This window comes from Schistocerca serialis, chromosome 11 (assembly GCF_023864345.2).
Source record: "Schistocerca serialis cubense isolate TAMUIC-IGC-003099 chromosome 11, iqSchSeri2.2, whole genome shotgun sequence".
Classification (NCBI taxonomy): Eukaryota; Metazoa; Arthropoda; class Insecta; order Orthoptera; family Acrididae; genus Schistocerca; species Schistocerca serialis.
In genome coordinates, this window is record NC_064648.1 from 205,487,312 (window position 1) to 205,505,439 (window position 18,128).

General features: G+C 42.7%; 1 protein-coding gene across 1 annotated transcript in view; it reads left to right on the forward strand.

Annotated features, from left to right (window-relative positions):
* The window catches only part of LOC126427110 (sperm-associated antigen 7 homolog), an 82,588-nt gene that overhangs the window by 9,141 nt on the left and 55,319 nt on the right, over window positions 1–18,128 (forward strand). Inside the window, exon 3 of the mRNA XM_050089333.1 lies at window positions 8,067–8,155. Coding sequence (XP_049945290.1) covers window positions 8,067–8,155 — 89 coding nt within the window. The remainder of the gene's footprint in view (window positions 1–8,066; window positions 8,156–18,128) is intronic.

Below are 18,128 nucleotides of genomic sequence, written 5' to 3' on the forward strand. Positions count from 1 at the left end.
ATTTGACCAGCCCTTGGCGGCAGCAGCATGTGAATAGTAGGTTCCCGGTGAAGGTAAAATTGGATGTATTGGCCATTGGGGAAGAACACTAAATATGGCTACAGAGCTCATTCGCTTGCTGAATCGTGAGCAAGTAACGTACAATTTTCAAGCCCATTGTGATGGGATAGTAAGAATATTTCTCTATAGAAACTTAAAAAATAACCATAAATAACCGTATAAATGTAAAAATGTGGCAAGATGCTGTGAAAATTACTTCTTACCCTGTTTTTATGATCAATATCAACCGAGCACATGAAAATCATCAACTGTAAAATAATAAAACTAATTTTACGTACAAAATTCTCATGTATAGCTTACAATTGCTTCCTGGAAATTTACTTGCAATCCCAAACTTTCCTTTTCAAGCCTTTTATGAAAATATTAATTACTGCAATTATTAAGCATTATGTCAGTTTATTTTCTGTGTAAGTAACGTGAAAAAAGAAAATAAAACAAGTTCCCAGATAGGGACTCAAACCCAAGAGCCTCAGATTGTCATTCTATACTTTTCCTGTCATGCTAATCACTGCCTGTCAACTACACTAAAATAAATGTCTTATGACTCAACTGAACCGTGTCAAAAATTCTATTTTTTCTAATTGCCTGGCCATCTGGAGCTCCCACGTCTATCGCTTCCATTTCTGGTCGAGCCTTGCAAACACCATAAATTTGGACAAAAGCAGTCGTTACGAGTAGTTGCAGTCCCCTCGTGAGTCATCACATGTATTCTTACAGTCACTCAAGGATGACACTTTCTTGGACATTACAGCACCATCATACCATTTATACGAGTAGAGAACAGGAATGGTCACGTCACACTTACCTGTGGTACTCGTGGGATACCCTAACCTTTTGATCCCGTAGTGTTGTTACAGTCAGTGTTTGTTGGATAACGGTTGCAACTTAACAGTACGTTGTCACTCTAACCATCACCTTTAGAACGCTGTTTCCCGTACAGTAGTGCCATTCTGGATATCTCCCCACAAAAATTACTGAAGCTTACTTGAAACATTGTATAGGATTATTACTTTTTCCCATCATGCGCATTCAATTTTCAATCTTAAACTCGTGAGCAATTTAAAATCGAACACAACTTCTTAAATGACTTCTTATTATCTTTCTTCTGACTACTTTAACTAATATTCTTCCATATATTTTACTTCCACTTCTCACCCGATCATGACATTTGTCTCAGTTTCAGTATTTACTAATCTTCAGTATCACATTTCCACTAAAGACTCTCCCCTTACAGAGCAACCTAGTGGCTCAGTCTCTCACAGCGACTCACATCTTCATCCACACACTGGTAACCACTGTGAAGTGAAGTGTATGGTAGAGGGTATTTCCCATTGAACCACTTATGGCTTCCTCCCACTCATTCACATATGGAGCACAGGAAGAATGATTATTTGATTGCAACTGTCCATGTTGTAATTAGTCTAATCTTATGCTTGCAGTCATTATGGGAGTGATACGTAGGTGGCTGCAGTACATCCCTAGATACGCCATTTAAAGCTGGTATTTTAAACTTTGTAAGTAAGCTTTCAAGAGATTCTTCAAGCATGTGACAGTACAGTTTCTTCAGCCTCTCCATGACCCTCTCCCACATCTCAACCAAACCTGTGAGCATTCCTGTTGCCCTTCCCTGTATATGTTAATCCTGTTTGGTACTGGTCCCACACTTGATCAATATAGGGTGGGCCAAAAGTCACTACTCATCATAATCTTACTAAATACAAAACAAACAGTTGCAGTTATGAAATAACTGAAAACTTTATTGAAGCTAAACGATTATTTATAACATTCACTCTTGAGTTGTTTTCCACATTTGTGGATACATTTCATCAGACAAATTGGGACACGTAAGCGTACTTGTTTACACAATGATTTATTAGAATCGGGATCTTCAAAATTGTTGTAAATAGCTTATTTCAAGACCTAATGCAGTTTTATAGCATAAACTTTAACATACCCCAAAAAGAAGAAATACATAGGTGTCAGGTCAGGGGAACTGTGTCACGTTTACATTACCCTTCACTTTCCAATAACTTTTCCTCCAAATACTTCATCAAAGTAGTTTGGCACAGCTGGCGAGTGAAGTGGTGGGGCCCTGTTGTGTTGAAAGGAAAGTGTTTGGAAGTCATCGTAGGTTATTTGTGGTCCGGAATGGTGTAGATCATCAACATTTCCAGTTAGTTCTCTCTACTTTGAGCAACACCCAAGTCCCAATTACTCCATGGCATGAGATGACACCCCAAATGGTGACCCCAGCTTGACTTAACTGTGTCGTTAAAAAAAATTCTATATTTCTCTGTTTACCATCAGGCACTGTTGTATCTGTTGACGTGGCTTGATATTGTGAAAGTTGCCTCATCACTCCAAATTCCCACAACTAAACGTGATTACCTTAATGTTTACAGCTGGTTGTGGTGGGTAGTGATGTTTTAGGCCCACCCTGTATTCTAGGCTATGTTGCACAATTGGTTTGTAAGCTGTCTGCTTTATACACTGATTACATTTTCCTAGAATTCTACCAAAAAACTGAAGATGACCACTTGCTTTGTCGATACTGAGCCTCTGTGATTGTCCATTTCATATCCCTACAAATACTTACAACCCAGGTATTTGTATGAAGTGGCTGATTCCAGTTATGAGCTATTGATATTGTAGTCATAGGATACTCAGTTTTTTTTTTCAGTTTGTGAGGTGCTCAGTCCTCCATTTTTCAGTGCTGAAACAAGTTGCTAACCTTTGCTCACTTTGAAATCCTGTCAAGACCCGACTGAATATTTATGCAGTTTTTTGATACAGTACTTCTATATTGGCAACTCCATCATCTGCAAACAGTCTGAGCAGACTCCACTCACCACTGACTTGCATGCTCAAATAATGAAACACCCATTCTCAGCATGACAATACCTAACAAATGTCTGCCTTGCAAATAACAAGGTTCCTAGTAGATATGTTACACCATTGTTACATCCACTCGAGCTGTTGTTTCAGCATTGTGATTCTTGACATTCTCCTGGCATATTTGACAACTGAACAGTCCACAGGTGTACTACCAGTCCATAGTGTCCGACGGGCACAATATTTGTGCGCCATTGTTATGTGCGCTTATGAACTTAGTTTCTGGGGGTGCTCAGCCGACTTATTCCTCCTCGCACCACAAACCATTCCCTCTCTGATCCGCACCCGAGAGCACGCATTGGAAGTTGTGGAGACACTTTGTTGGAGTGTGTGGTAGCTTCGATATACTTTACTCTGTCTGCCCTGGTTGCCAGATCATTGTGTTTGCTGAATGTCTTAATTAGACCTAGTGCTAGTTTCCAAGCCTTGCTGAGATTATAGCTACAGTCCTGATTGATAAGATTATCCCTAGTACAAATTTTGATGGTTTCTCTAATGACACTGTCCCAGTATGCCTAAGTCTGAACTACAATCCTGGTATGTTTGCATTCCATTGCGTGATTCTCTGACGAACACTGCTCTGCATCTGCAGACTTCGTGGGGTACATTAGTCGAGTTCCCAGCATCAATCTTCGACGATGCACACTGTTTGTGCAATATGTGTTGCCACATGGAGTTTGATACACCCCAACGTTCCTCAAACCGAGGTCATCTTTGACAATTCCCAATAATGCCCCTATTTTATTGGGCACAAGACAGGCCTTACATGATGCTCTTTCAGTATATGCCCGACTTTTCCCGGTAGCACGTCAGTGAACGCCATTTAGGCTGTGATCACCTCTTCCTCGTTGATGTCTTCTGTCTTCACCATTTGTACTGGAGCGGTTGGGTGAAGAGCGCGCTTAATCTGCTATTATGAGTAGCCAGATTCTGAGTGTACAGATTATCAGAATGGCAGATTAAGCACGCTCTTCACCCTACCCCTACAGTACAGAGAGTGGAAACAGAAGAAATCATGGAGGAAGAGGTAGTCACAGCCTTTGTACTATACACTGAAGTGCTGTCAGGAAAAGTTGAGTGCATACTGAAAAAGCACTGCTTAAAAACTGTCTTTTGCCCACTCAATAATAAGCAGGCATTACTGAGAAGTGTCAAAGATGACCTCAGTTTGCAGAAGGACGGAGTGTATTAGATTCCGTGCCAACATGGTGAAAGATATTGGACAAACAGTGCGCATCACCAAAGATCAATGCTGGGAATGCTAGTGGCACCCTCGACTAATGTGCCCCAAGTTGATGGTTGCAGATAATGATGTTACGGAATATGAACATACCAGGATCTTAGAGCAGACTACGGATGACACTACGGATCGTCATTACACTTGTGGACTGTTGTTTCAGCGCAAATTATGGGCGCTTGTCGGAAGTGAGGAAGTCTGTTTTCTACTGTGGTACTTGGTGCGCAACTTGAACACAGAGGTCCAACTGGAGTACCCCATACGTGGCTTGCATGTGATGATAGATTTCAATACTGTCACACCTCTTTGGAAAGTCACATCCTGCTTGTTTGGTTGTAATTAGCACACATCACTGCTGTGTGCTGTGCAGTAACCTCTGGAAATTAATAGTATCCTGTAGTTACAGCTTATTGCCAGTTAAACTACACTGCTGTGTTGTAGCTGAGAGACAAATATTTCTGGCATTACAGGCTTTGTGTACATTTCATATGAATGACCTGTATACACCAGTAGCTGACCTTATTGTATAACCCATTATTACATCAGATTCCTCAAATAACCAAGTGTGTATGGATTAAGGAACACCAAAAAAGAAGTGTCGCATATTCCTGAAGGAGGTAGTATTGATCAAAACTTGAAGAAAAGTATCTATAATTTATGTGTCTGGAAACCAATATAAGTTGAGATTGGGCCATTTTGCTTGTTACGAGTAATGTGTAGTATTTGGTAGTGTTTTACTGTTCACAAGAGATGCGTGCATGTGTAGGCAGATGCAAATCCTTGACTAGGCACAGAAGTGAGATATCAGCATCGCTAGAATATCAATGTACGGGAAGGAATTGTTGTTGACAGACTTGTACGGATCATGTGACATTGCCGTATTGCACTGTTCCACATATGATGGATTCGTGGAGGCAGTCTGGCAGCATGTTCTTGCCGTTCACCGGACATGAATTGGTTGGATTTCTGGCTGTGGGTGCATTTAAAGGTATCGGTGTATGCTTGATCCAACGACGGTGTCCAGATGTTACAGGGCATGTGACAACTATGTGTGACGCAAACTAAATGGAAACGTGTGTATTTAAAGAGTGCAGAATCCATTGTGAAGAAACGCTCAAATATGTGTCAGCACTGCCTGCAGTATCTATTTCTGCATAACAGATGGATAGGAATGAGAGGACAGATTGCCCCATATCTCGACAGGTTTTGGTGTCCGTAAATATCATTATAAGAACTTTCTTTGTATTTTAGACAAATACTACCTCTTGCAGAAATATGTGATGCTTGAAAACATCTTGTATAACAGCGCACACACACACACACACACACACACACAAAACTTATTTTTATAATTAATGTTCAAAGATGTTGAACTCACTTTCAAATATTGAAGTATTCATGTGGGACTGCCCAGTTTTCCCAGTGTAATTGGCAGCGACACCATTCGTAGGTGTGCAGCTGGATTTCAGTCTCCAATGGGCACAATATTTTAGACACCAAAATGGGATGTATTCCAACTGTACTAGTGTTCTGGCACATATCAACAGGACTGTGTCAATAAAGGATCCCTTGAGATAAATGGTAAGGCCTCTGCCAATTGACATATACATACTCTTTGCCTTTACAAATGTCTGCTTGTGTCTGTATATGTGCGGATGGATATGTGTTTGTGTGCGAGTGTATACCTGTCCTTTTTTCCCCCTAAGGTAAGTCTTTCCGCTCCCGGGTTGGAATGACTCCTTACAGAGGGAAAGACGAAAGGATGTGGGTTTTAAGGGAGAGGGTAAGGAGTCATTCCAATCCCAGGAGCGGAACGACTTACCTTAGAGGGGAAAAAAGAACAGGTATACACTCGCGCACACACACACACACATCCATCCGCACATATACAGACACAAGCAGACATATGTAAAGGCAAAGAGTTTGGGCAGAGATGTCAGTCGAGGCGGAAGTACAGAGGCAAAGATTTTGTTGAATGACAGGTGAGTTATGAGCGGCGGCAACTTGAAATTAGCGGAAGTTGAAGCCTGGTGGGTAAGGGGAAGAGAGGATATACTGAAGGGCAAGTTCCCATCTCTGGAGTTCTGACAGGTTGGTGTTGGTGGGAAGTATCCAGATAACCCGGATGGTGTAACACTGTGCCAAGATGTGCTGGCCGTGCACCAAGGCATGTTTAGCCACAGGGTGATCCTCATTACCAACAAACACTGTCTGCCTGTGTCCATTCATGCGAATGGACAGTTTGTTGCTGGTCATTCCCACGTAGAAAGCTTCACAGTGTAGGCAGATCAGTTGGTAAATCACATGGGTGCTTTCACGCGTGGCTCTGCCTTTGATCGTGTACACCTTCCAGGTTACAGGACCAGAGTAGGTGGTGGTGGGAGGGTGCACGGGACAGGTTTTACACCGGGGTCGGTTACAAGGGTAGGAGCCAGAGGGTAGGGAAGGTGGTTTGGGGATTTCATAGGGATGAACCAAGAGGTTACGAAGATTAGGTGGACGGCGGAAAGACACTCTTGGTGGAATGGGGAGGATTTCGTGAAGGATGGATCTCATTTCAGGGTAGGATTTGAGGAAGTCGTATCCCTGCTGGAGAGCCACATTCAGAGTCTGAGCCAGTCCCGGAAAGTATCCTGTCACAAGTGGGGCACTTTGGGGTTCTTCTGTGGGAGGTTCTGGGTTTGAGGGGATGAGGAAGTGGCTCTGGTAATTTTCTTCTGTACCAGGTCGGGAGGGTAGTAAGTGGATCTGGTAATTTGCTTCTGTACCAAGTTGGGAGTGTAGTTGCGGGATGCGAAAGCTGTTTTTAGGTTGTTGGTGTAATGGTTCAGGGCTTCCGGACTGGAGCAGATTCGTTTGCCACGAAGACCTTGGCTGTAGGGAAGGGATCGTTTGATGTGGAGTGGGTGGCAGCTGTCATAATGGAGGTACTGTTGTTTGTTGGTGGGTTTGATGTGGACGGACGTGTGAAGCTGGCCATTGGACAGGTGGAGGGCAACATTAAGGAAAGTGGCATGGGATTTGGAGTAGGACCAGGTGAATCTGATGGAACCAAGGGAGTTGAGGTTGGAGAGGAAATTCTGGAGTTCTTCTTCACTGTGGGTCCAGATCATGAAGATGTCATCAATAAATCTGCACCAAACTTTGGGTTGGCAGGCTTGGGTAACCAAGAAGGCTTCCTCTAAGCGACCCATAAATAGGTTGGCATACGAGGCGGGCCATCCTGGTACCAATGGCTGTTCCCTTCAGTTGTTGGTATGTCTGGCCTTTGAAAGTGAAGAAGTTGTGGGTCAGGATGAAGCTGGCTAAGGTAATGAGGAAAGAGGTTTTAGGTAGGGCATTCAGATCACAGATATCACATTCTAGATTATCAAACATCTCACATGGCGTTTTTTCATTTAAATAAGTGATTACTTACAGTTTATGTATTTTATGCTTCACAGAGATACTTGTAGAACAGGCATCTTTGTTTAAAAATTTCAATCCGCCGGCCCCCAAGTGGCAGGCGAGTATTCTATCACATAGCTGTACTGCTTGTGGGACGACTGATCTCACTTCATTGTATTGACGATGGTCGGAAAACTTAGAAATTGATTTTCTTGAGGATTTTTGATAGTTGGCTCAAACAGCTCTGGCAAGTTGATATTTTACTTCTGAACTTAATTTACCACAAGTATAAAATATTACAAAAATCTGACTGGTGTTAGGTCAAAATATTGTGTCTGTCACTGTATGTTCCAGTGGTGATTACTGTACTGCACTAGCTTTTTTTTAGCATTGGATGTGTGGCATTAAATTGTTTTGGCTGTTTTGTGTATTGACAGCAAATGTTTTCCCTGTACTCTGTATTTAATTTACGTGTCACTTTACATTGCAGGTAGAGAAGACGATAGAAGAATTCATCAAAGATGACAGCAAGGGGAGGCACGTGTTTGAACCAATGGAGCACGTGCTCAGGAGTGTTGTGTAAGTATGTCAGTCAATGGAGTGCATGACATTGAACAGGACTAAACTCACTGATAGTTGTTTTGTAAACAAAACCACCTTTTCTTGCTGCAACTTAGTACATCTTTCCCACACGCATTTCATCTTTTTCTTACTCTAAGGCATCTTCAGTGGGATCTAGAACGATGTAGTTTTTGTTATTTCTAGATTATCAAACATCTCACATGGCTTTTTTTCATTTAAATAAGTGATTACTTACAGTTTGTTGACATCGGCGCTTTCTCTCGTCTGGTCTGGAGGTCACACTACTGCTTCATTTCCAAAACATAAGCACAATTTTGTATTTCGAGCTTTTTCTTTCACACTGTTCACCACATTTCTCCTTCTTCTTTGTGGTGCACTATTATTCTTTTGCCACTGGTCATAGCTGTTTGTTTGAACACCGTGCTTTTAAAGATGTGTAAACATTGTGAGTCCATTATGTGTTTCCTCCTGGTTGGTTTGCCAACCTTACGAAGTATATGTTGAAAACTAACTTCTATTCATGATGCGCTCTCTCTCTCTCTCTCTCTCTCTCTCTCTCTCTCTCTCTCTCTCTCTCTCTCTCTCTCTGTGTGTGTGTGTGTGTGTGTGTGTGTGTGTGTGTGTGTGTGGGTGGGCGGGCGGGCGCGTGCGTGCGTGCGTGCGTGTGCGCGCGCCGTGTTGTCCTTTTCCATTTTGTCCACGATATTTTGATGAGTGACCCGACAATCACCTTCAGGTACTGAAAGTTGTGCCGTGTGTACTCACTGCCTACTATACTCTGGCTTAACTGTCAACTACTCATTATCCTGCACCACTGTAGTGCTCCTTTATTTTTGACAGCCTCCTGTGATATTCTGTGAAACTCAAATCCTCAGAGTGTGTGGCTACCGTATTTACTCGAATCTAAGCTGCACCTGAAAAACGAGACTCGAAATCAAGGGGGGGAAAAAAAAATTTCCCAAATCTAAGCCGCACCTGAAATTTGAGACTCGAAATTCAAGGGGAGATAAAAGTTTTAGGCCACACCTCCAAATCGAAACAAAGTTGGTCCATTGTAATATGAGACACAATTTAGGTCAAATAAATGACGATACAGCTACAGTAGTTTGGTTCGAGTCGTAAGCTTAACAGTTAAGCTCTACCAGGTAGCCATTGCTATGTGTCAGACGCTCCGTCCGTATTTATACGTACCCTTCATTTTTCACGTGCTTCATCTGATTTGAATCGATTGCGTATTTTTCTTTGATCTGATAAGTGCCGTTCTCTTTGTTATAGGTGTTTACGTCACTCTAAGCTGAAGATGCATTATTGTACTGTGTCATGCACTGTTTGTCGCATTATGATAATGTGTGTTTACGACCTGTCGCCGCTCGCGGCATGGCTTGCTTTTGTGCGCGCTACCGCAGCTTACAATAAAATAGGAGAGGAATTGTCTCATTAGTGAAACAATGGCAAGAGACTGCTATTTGTTGTTACTTACATTGCTGTTTCCTTTGATAATGATCAACAAGAACCAAATAATAGATTGCGTATGATAGAAGATGTTCTGAATGAGAGTTTAGCTAAAATTTTTCTCTGTTTGAAAATCTGTGCAGACACCTCTTTTGTCCATTACATTCTGCACAGAAATTAGAGTCATCTTAGATTTAAAAATCTAGTCAATTGCCTTGCTTCATTTCTGAATGTATCACTACTAGGCATAAGAATAATACGAATATAAACATGACATTATATGTAAATTCTTCCGCGTTTACTGTTGTCTCACACTAGTTTCGTAGTCTATTGGGCTGACAGGACTTAAATGAGATAGCAGCAAACACGAAAGAATACATCGCAAAATGTTTATATTCATATTATTCTTATGGTAAAGAGAATACTGCATGTGATTCACAGTTCATAAAAGTTCCTATTAGCAACCATCTCTTCTCACAGGTAGGAAAAATTCAGACCGTAGAGTTGGCCATATTGGCAAACATCCCAAGCAGTCTTGCCACTCGGATTTTCGTAGTACATTGGAATGCTGCTACATTTGAAGATGAACAATACGGAATTTGTATTTACTTCGTTGGATAATGTATGAAATTGCAGATGTCGAAACTCGGGGCGGAGAAAAAAGCTCGTCTTCCACCTTTTTTTTAAATTTATTTACTGACCCAGAGGTTTTGGTGCCAGTATTTATCTTTGTGCCTGCAAAGCATGCCTGTGTAGCGCTACATATATTCGTCAGCTAAAGTTAGTTGTGGCGGCACCTACCAACATTTTTCAGAATTTCCGCTTACTTTGCACTCGATTCTAAGCCGCAGGCGGTTTTTTGGATTACAAAAACCGGAAAAAAAGTGCGGCTTAGATTCAAAATAAATTGAGTGCTGGACTTCAGGTCTAAATTGACTCTAGGTTTAAATTGTAACCACTGTCCTTTCTTATAAGGTTTTCTGACATCATTAATCTGGTAAATTCCTTAGTTAATGCTGTCCCATAAATTTGGTTTTTGCATCACAACATTTCTCTCGTCTTATTTCGTTTCAGTTTATATTCGAGTCAGTGTTTGGCGATTTTTACAAATGATCTAGATATCAGAAAGCTGGATGTGTACTGCATTCGTGCGAATGTGACACATCTTATACAAAGAAGACTATCGGAACAGTTAAAGCGAGATGTAAGGAGCATTGTCGACATGCCCGAATAAAACAGTCGAGATGATTGGCTATCTCTGAGCACTGCACCAAATACAATCAAGACAGGATGTGTGATGGTGCAAACTCCAAGTTTCTGGACAACATAATTAATGTGTGTGTCAAACTGAAGTTGGCAGAAAGCCAAATCAACAGGGACAGATGTTTCAATGCAAACGAGACTTGAGATCTGGCTCTCAATTTATTAAGATCTTACCGACCACCACATCCACCAGGGCTGGGAAACACTGAGAGAATGTGCGTCTCAGCTAATATCGGTTGAGCTCTGAAAAACCAAAAAGTATTGAAGGGTAAAAGTAAAGGGAAATTGAACTGACAAGGAGCCCATGTGGCAATAGGATTTTTGTATTTTTTTAATTTGTGGTATGTGGAGTTCAGAACTCAACTATTAATCACCCAAAGCACTTTGATGAAACTCTCAAAAATTCTAAAGAGTACTGATCTTTAATATGCTAAAGTGAGGTCAGTTTTTCTTGAGAGGTGACGTGTCTCTGTGGTCGAATGCTCGCCTGTCATTTAGGGCTCTTAGGTTTGATCCACAACCATTGCAAGTTTTAAACACAGGTGCTTGTTATGACAGCATTTCCATGAAGTGTAAAATACATAAAGCAACAAAAATAATCACTTTTTGAAAATATAATGTAATTGGATAGATAAAAAAATCTACTTACCAGGCAGCAGCAGGAGAACACATTTATAAAAGGTACTACAGTTTGCAAGTTTTCTGAGCCAGTGTCTCCTTCTTTTGGCAGAAGGAAGAGGCGTGAAGGAAAAGGAGCAGAGTTTGGAAAAGTTATCCAGAACCCCAAGTCACAGGGATATACCACGCCAGTCATTTTCTTTCGCCCCTCTTTCTTTCCCTTCAGCACCTGAAGAAGAAAGCTGTATTGGTCATTGAAATATTATGTAGAAAATGGCAACAACTACTAGGCAGAGCACGTTGAAGCATCCCATCACTTACAGTTGCTCACTTGTTGTCTTTCGTACCAAAATGTTTGCAGGACAGATGAGTGAAGGTTTTTTTGGGTGATTTTTAATACTTTTCTAAAGGCCTGACTCTGCAACAGTGCCTCCAATTGCTTTGTTGGGCTTTCTGTAATTGATAACACTCAGATTAGACTTTACATGCAGTTTGTGGAATTTTGTTTTAGTGATTCTTCTGTCAGCACCGAATTTTTTGGAAATTGGACCAAAGTCAGTTGTTCCAAAAGCCACTACTGCTTTTCGATATGATTGAAGACGTTCAGCATAGGACTTACCACGAAATAGAGGCATCCATAGAAATTGAAGACTGTGGCACATTTGATTTTGTACAAATGTTATGTTACAGAAAAAATCTATTACTGAAGGAATCTACATAATTTGTCCAGCTCAAAAACAGGACCATATCAACGCCTGTAAGGAAATGCTCTGAAAACTAGACAAAGGAATAATCTGTATACAGCATAGTAACAGGAGACAGAACTTCGATGTATCCGTGTGATCCAGAAACTAAATATCAGTCAGTTGTATTGATCGTTCAAGATGAATCCAAAACAAACAAAAGTGGTTCGTTTATGAAGCAGGTGAAAGAAATGATGGCTCATTTCTTTTGTTAAACTCGACATGTTACAGACACTGCTTGAGAGAACTGGAGAATAGTTCATGCTGAATGGTTCGCAAATGTATGTCTGCTAAAAGTTATCAATGACATCAGCAAAACCAACAGAAAACATTGTGTCATTGTCATGACAATGACACTTGGCACACAGCACGTCAAACAATTAATTATCTGATGTAGAAAAACATGCACTTAATCTCATATTGCTTGTATTCGCCTGGTTCGTTACCTATCGAATTTCTTCTGTTTCTCTGCATAAAAGAAGAAGAAGAAGAAGAAGAAGAAGAAAGAAGAGTTGGTGGACACTGATATTCATCATCACAAGGATCTGTAGAATGTAGCAAAATCATATTTATGTGGTATCAACATCACAGTATCCAATACTACCGTCTGATTATAGAGCTTCCGTATTTAGTATTTGAAAATTTGCAAAACATTAAATTTCTGATTTGCAGGTCATTTGATCAGAATAAGCCAGTGAACGTCACAATGAGTTAACAGCACCAGATGCTGAGGCAAAATTGAATAATAATGTTTTAAATGTTATTTAGATTTGAAGGTTGAGTTGATCATTGCCAGGGATTCGATCTTCATTAATAATAACCTGACATCTGTATACACTTGATCTTCTACTTATTAACTGTATTAGCAACAGACTTCAACAACATTGTTCGTATGTACATTTCACAATTCTCTATTCGTTTTTCACAAATTAAACAATGAACACAATTCGATAAATACTACTTGTTACTTTCTCCACACTACTGACTGAACTGCCTCTAATGACTACCTACATTCAGACTGTGGCATGCGCTGCCTCCCAAAACTATATATGAATACAGCAGTCAAAATCTTATAATGCATTAACAAAAAATGTAAAATTCAGGTAGGAATATTAACAGCGTAGGAAAAGACAGATTGCTACTTACCGTAAAGAAGACATGTTAATTTGCAGACAGGCACAGTTACACTGAAGAGCCAAAGAAACTGGTACACCTGCCTAGTATCGTGAAGGACCCCAGCGAGCATGCAGAAGTGCCACAACTCGCTGTGGCGTGGACTCAGACAAATGTCTGAATTAGTGCTGGAGGCAATCGACACCATTAATCTGTAAGAGTATGAGGGGGTGGAGATCTCTTCTGAACAGCACATTTCAAGGCATCTCAGATACGCTCAATAATGTTCTTGTCCGGGAAATTTGGTGGCCAGTGGAAGAGTTTAAACTAAGAAGAGTGTTCCTGGAGCCACTGTGTAGCAATTCTGGATGTGTGGGTGTTGCATTGTCCTGCTGGAATTGCCGAAGTCTGTTGGAAAGCGCAGTGGACATGAATGGATGTAGGTGATCAGACAGGATGCTTCTGTAGTTGTCACCTGTCAGAGTTGTACCTAGACACTTCAGGGGTCCCTTACCAATCCAACTGCACACACCTCACACCATTACAGAGCCTCCACCAGGTTGAAGAGTCCCCTGCTGACATTGTGTCCATGGATTCATGAGGTTGTCTCTATATGTGTACATGTCCATCCGCTTGATACAATTTGAAATAAAACGTTTCCGACCAGCCAACATGTTTCCAGTAATCAACAGTCCCATGTCGGTGTTGACGGGCCCAGGCGAGGCGTGAAGCTTTGTGTCGTGCAGTCATCAAGGGTACACAAGTGGGCCTTTGGCTCTGAAAGCCCATGTTGATGATGTTTTGTTGAATGGTTTGCAAGCTGACACCTGTTGATGGTCCAACATTGAAATCTGCAGCATTTTGTGCAAGGGTTGTACTTCCATGATGTTGAAAGATTCTCTTCAGTCATCATTGGTCCCATTCTTGCAGGATCTTTTTCTGACCGCTGCAATGTTGAAGATTTGATGTTTTGCCGGATTCCTGATATTCACGGTACACTCGTGAAACGGTTATATGGGAAAATCCTCACTTCATCGCTACCTCAGATATGCTGTGTCCTACCGCTTGTGCACCGACTATAACACCACGTCTAAACTCACTTAAATCTTGATAACCTGCCATTCTAGCAGGAGCAACCAGTCTTAACAATTGCGCCAGACATTTGTTGTCTTATGTAGGCGTCGTCGACCCCAGTGCCGTATTCTGCCAGTTTACATATCTCTGTATATGAATACGCATACCTGTACCAGTTTCTGTGGCACTCCAGTGTAAGGGACACATAGATAAAGCTTCCGGTCACAGTCTTCATCAGTAAAAGTGAGACACGCACCATTCATACACCCAAGTTGGCACACATCATACACAAGACCCCTAACTCCAGCATCTCGGGCCGGAATGCAACTATCACGTGGGATGCAAGCAGCAGTCTGGAGAGGCAGGGAAGGGAAACAGATAGTAGTGTACGGATGGGGAGAGAGACGGATGCTGTGTGGTGAAGTATGAAAGGACTAGAATGCCAGCAGGTGCAGCACCAGGAGGTTGTGGGGCAGGGAGTTGGGAAAAAAAGGGGCAAAAAAGAAGAGGAGTGGGGAAAGACTGTTGGGTGGAGGATGTGGTGGCAGTATGTTACTGCAGGTTGAGGGTTGGGATAATTATGAGAGTGGTGAATGTGTTTTAAGGATATCTCCTATCTGCACAGTTCAGAAAAGCTGGTGGTGGTGTATCTTTAGCTACATGTTGTGCCACAGGCTAGTCTACTTTTCTCTTGATGTCCCTCATCTCAGGGCATGATGATGAGTTATGAAAGCCCTGCTGAAGGATGTGGTTCAGTTCTTCCAGTCTGAGGTGGTATTGGGTGATGAAGGGGATACTCCATCGTGGCTGGTTTTTGGGAGTGGTGGGAGGATTGGGGATGTGAGGGGAAATGGCACGGGAGATCTGTTTGCGGACTAGGTCCGGGGGAGAGTGGCTGTCTGTGTAGGCCTCAGCAAGATCCTCGGCATACTGAGAAAGGGAGTTCGCGTCACTGCAGATACATTGCTCCCAGATGGTCAGACTGTATGGGAGGGATTTTTGTGGTGTGAAAGAGCTGACAGCTGTTGGGTTTAATGTGGACAGAGATGCAGATGGAGCCATTAGAGGGGGCGAGGGAAACATCCAAGAAGTTGGCACGTTGGGGTGAGGAGTACCGTGTGAAGCACTTGGTAGAGGAGGTGTTGCGGTTATGAAAGAATGAAGATATGGTGTCTTGGCCCATGAGTCCAGATCATGAAGATATCATCTGTGAATGTGAACCAGACGGGGGTTTGGTTTTTGAGAGGCTAGAAAGGTCTCCTCTAGATGACCCATAAATAAAAACGTTGGCGCAGGAGGGTACCGTGCAGGTGTCCATGGCTGTGCTGTGTGTTTGTTTATATAACTTACATTTGAAGGTGAAGTAGTTGTGGATTAGGATAAAATTAGTAAGTTGTTTGAGGATTTAGGTAGTGGGTTTGGAGTCTGAAGTGCGTCGGAAAAGGTAGTGTTCAATAGCAGTAAGACCATGGTCATGAGGGATGTCGATGTATAGGGAGGTGGCATCAACAGCGATGAGATCGATGCAGGAGGTAAAGGGGTGGGGATGGCGGAGAGTTGGTGAAGGAAGTGGTTGCTGTTTTTGATGTAGGAGGCTAGGTTACAGACAAATCTCCCATGCCAATTTCCTTGGTCTCCAGCACCTGGAGGAGCATTCCAGAACCACCTCCATAAGTTGCCAATCTGCTAACTGCCTACTGCCACCTCAGGGGACCATTATCCAACCCCTATCGTATCCACAATGTTCCTTCTCATCCATTCCTCATAGGAGCTGAACTCTGTCTATCTGATCTCTACAACTTGCCACATCCCCCTAAACACCTTACTAGTTCTCCATCAAATCCAGAGCCAAAACTTCCCAACAACACTATTGTTAACCTTTCCACCAACTCCACAGAAGTTTCAGACCTATCCAAAGGCCTCACCTTTAGCCCTACACCCAAATTTAACCATACTGGACTTGTCAAAGACCTACTCTCCTTCTCCCGATCCCTGCAATGGAAGCACTTCTTTGCCGCAAACCCCTGCAACCAAAACCACACTAACACCAACACTGAAACATGCCTCTTCCAGTTCGTACCACCATTCAACCACCTAACCACCTGCTGGTCACCTACTAGGAACTAGCTATACACAGCCTAATAACAAATCCTGACCCAATCATCCTACCTGCAGACAAAGGTTCCATTGCTGTTGTTATGAATCACAGTGACTACCTGGCAGAAGGCCTCTGCCAGTTATCTGACTCCACCTACAAACTCTGCCAGAGTTATCCCATCCCAGAAGTTCAACGTAATCTCCAGTCCCTGCTTAAAGCATTTGGCCATTCCCAGAATGTCACCCCTATATCCATTTCCCTCCTCACCCCAATGACACCCTGCACACCCACCTTCTACATGCTCTCCAAAATCCACAGATCCAACAATCCTGGACGCCCCATTATGGCTGATTATTGTACCCCCACTGAAAGAATTTCTGCACTCATTAACAAACACCTTCAACCAGCTGCCTGTAATCTAGCCTCCCATGTCAAAGGCACCAACCACTTCCTTCACCAACTGTCCACCATCCCCACCCTTTTACCTCCTGGATCCGTACTTGTCACTGTTGACACTACCTCCCTAGAAATCAACATCCCTCATGCCCATGGTCTTAGAGCTATTGAACACTACCTTTTCCCAATGTCCTTCAGACTCCAAACCCATTATCTCATTCCTTATACACCCTACTAACTTAATCCTAACCCACAATTACGTCTCCTTTGATGGAAAGGTATATAAACGGATCTGTGGCACAACCGTCGGCATCCACAATGCGTTCTCCTGTGCCAACCTTTTTATGGACCATCTAGAGGAGACCTTCCTAGCCTCCCAAAACACCGAACCCCAAGTCTTGTTCAGGTTCATTGATGATAGCTTCATGATCTGAATTCAGGACCAAGACACCGTATCTTTGTTCTTTCACGACCTCAATGCCTTCTCTCCCATCCACTTCATGTATTCCTCCTCAACAGTCTGTGCCACCTTCTTAGATGTTGACCTCCTCCTCTCTGATGGCTCCATCTGCAACACTGTCCACATTAAACCCACCAACCACCAACAGTACCTGCATTTTGACAGATGTTATCCCATTCACACCATTCAGTCACGGCTTATCTGCAGTGACATGAACACCCTTGCTCATTATGCTGAGGGTCTCACCGGGGCCTTCACAGATGGCCTCTATCCCCCAAACCTAGTCCGCAAAGAAATCTCCTCTGCCATTTCCCCTCAGACCCTCAATCCTCCCACCTCCCCCAAGAACGAGCTGCAAAGGAGTGTCCCCTTCATTATCCAATACCACCTTGAACTGGAACAACTGCACCACATCCTTTGCCAGGACTTTGATTACCTATCATGCCCTGAAATGAGGGACATCCTACTCGAGATACTTCCCATCCCTCCTAATTTGGTGTTCCGTCACCCACCCGACCTCCACAACATAGTAGTCCGTCCCTATGCTACTCCCAATCCAAATCCCTTGCCACGAGGTTCATACCCCTGTGGAAGACCCAGGTGCAAGACCTGCCCAATCCACCCATCCAGCACTTCCTATTCCAGTCATGTCACAGGTTGATCCTACCCCATCAGAGGCCGGGCCACCTGTGAAAGCAACTGTGCTACACTCATTGCACGGCTTTTATGGTGGTATGACTACCAACTAGCTGT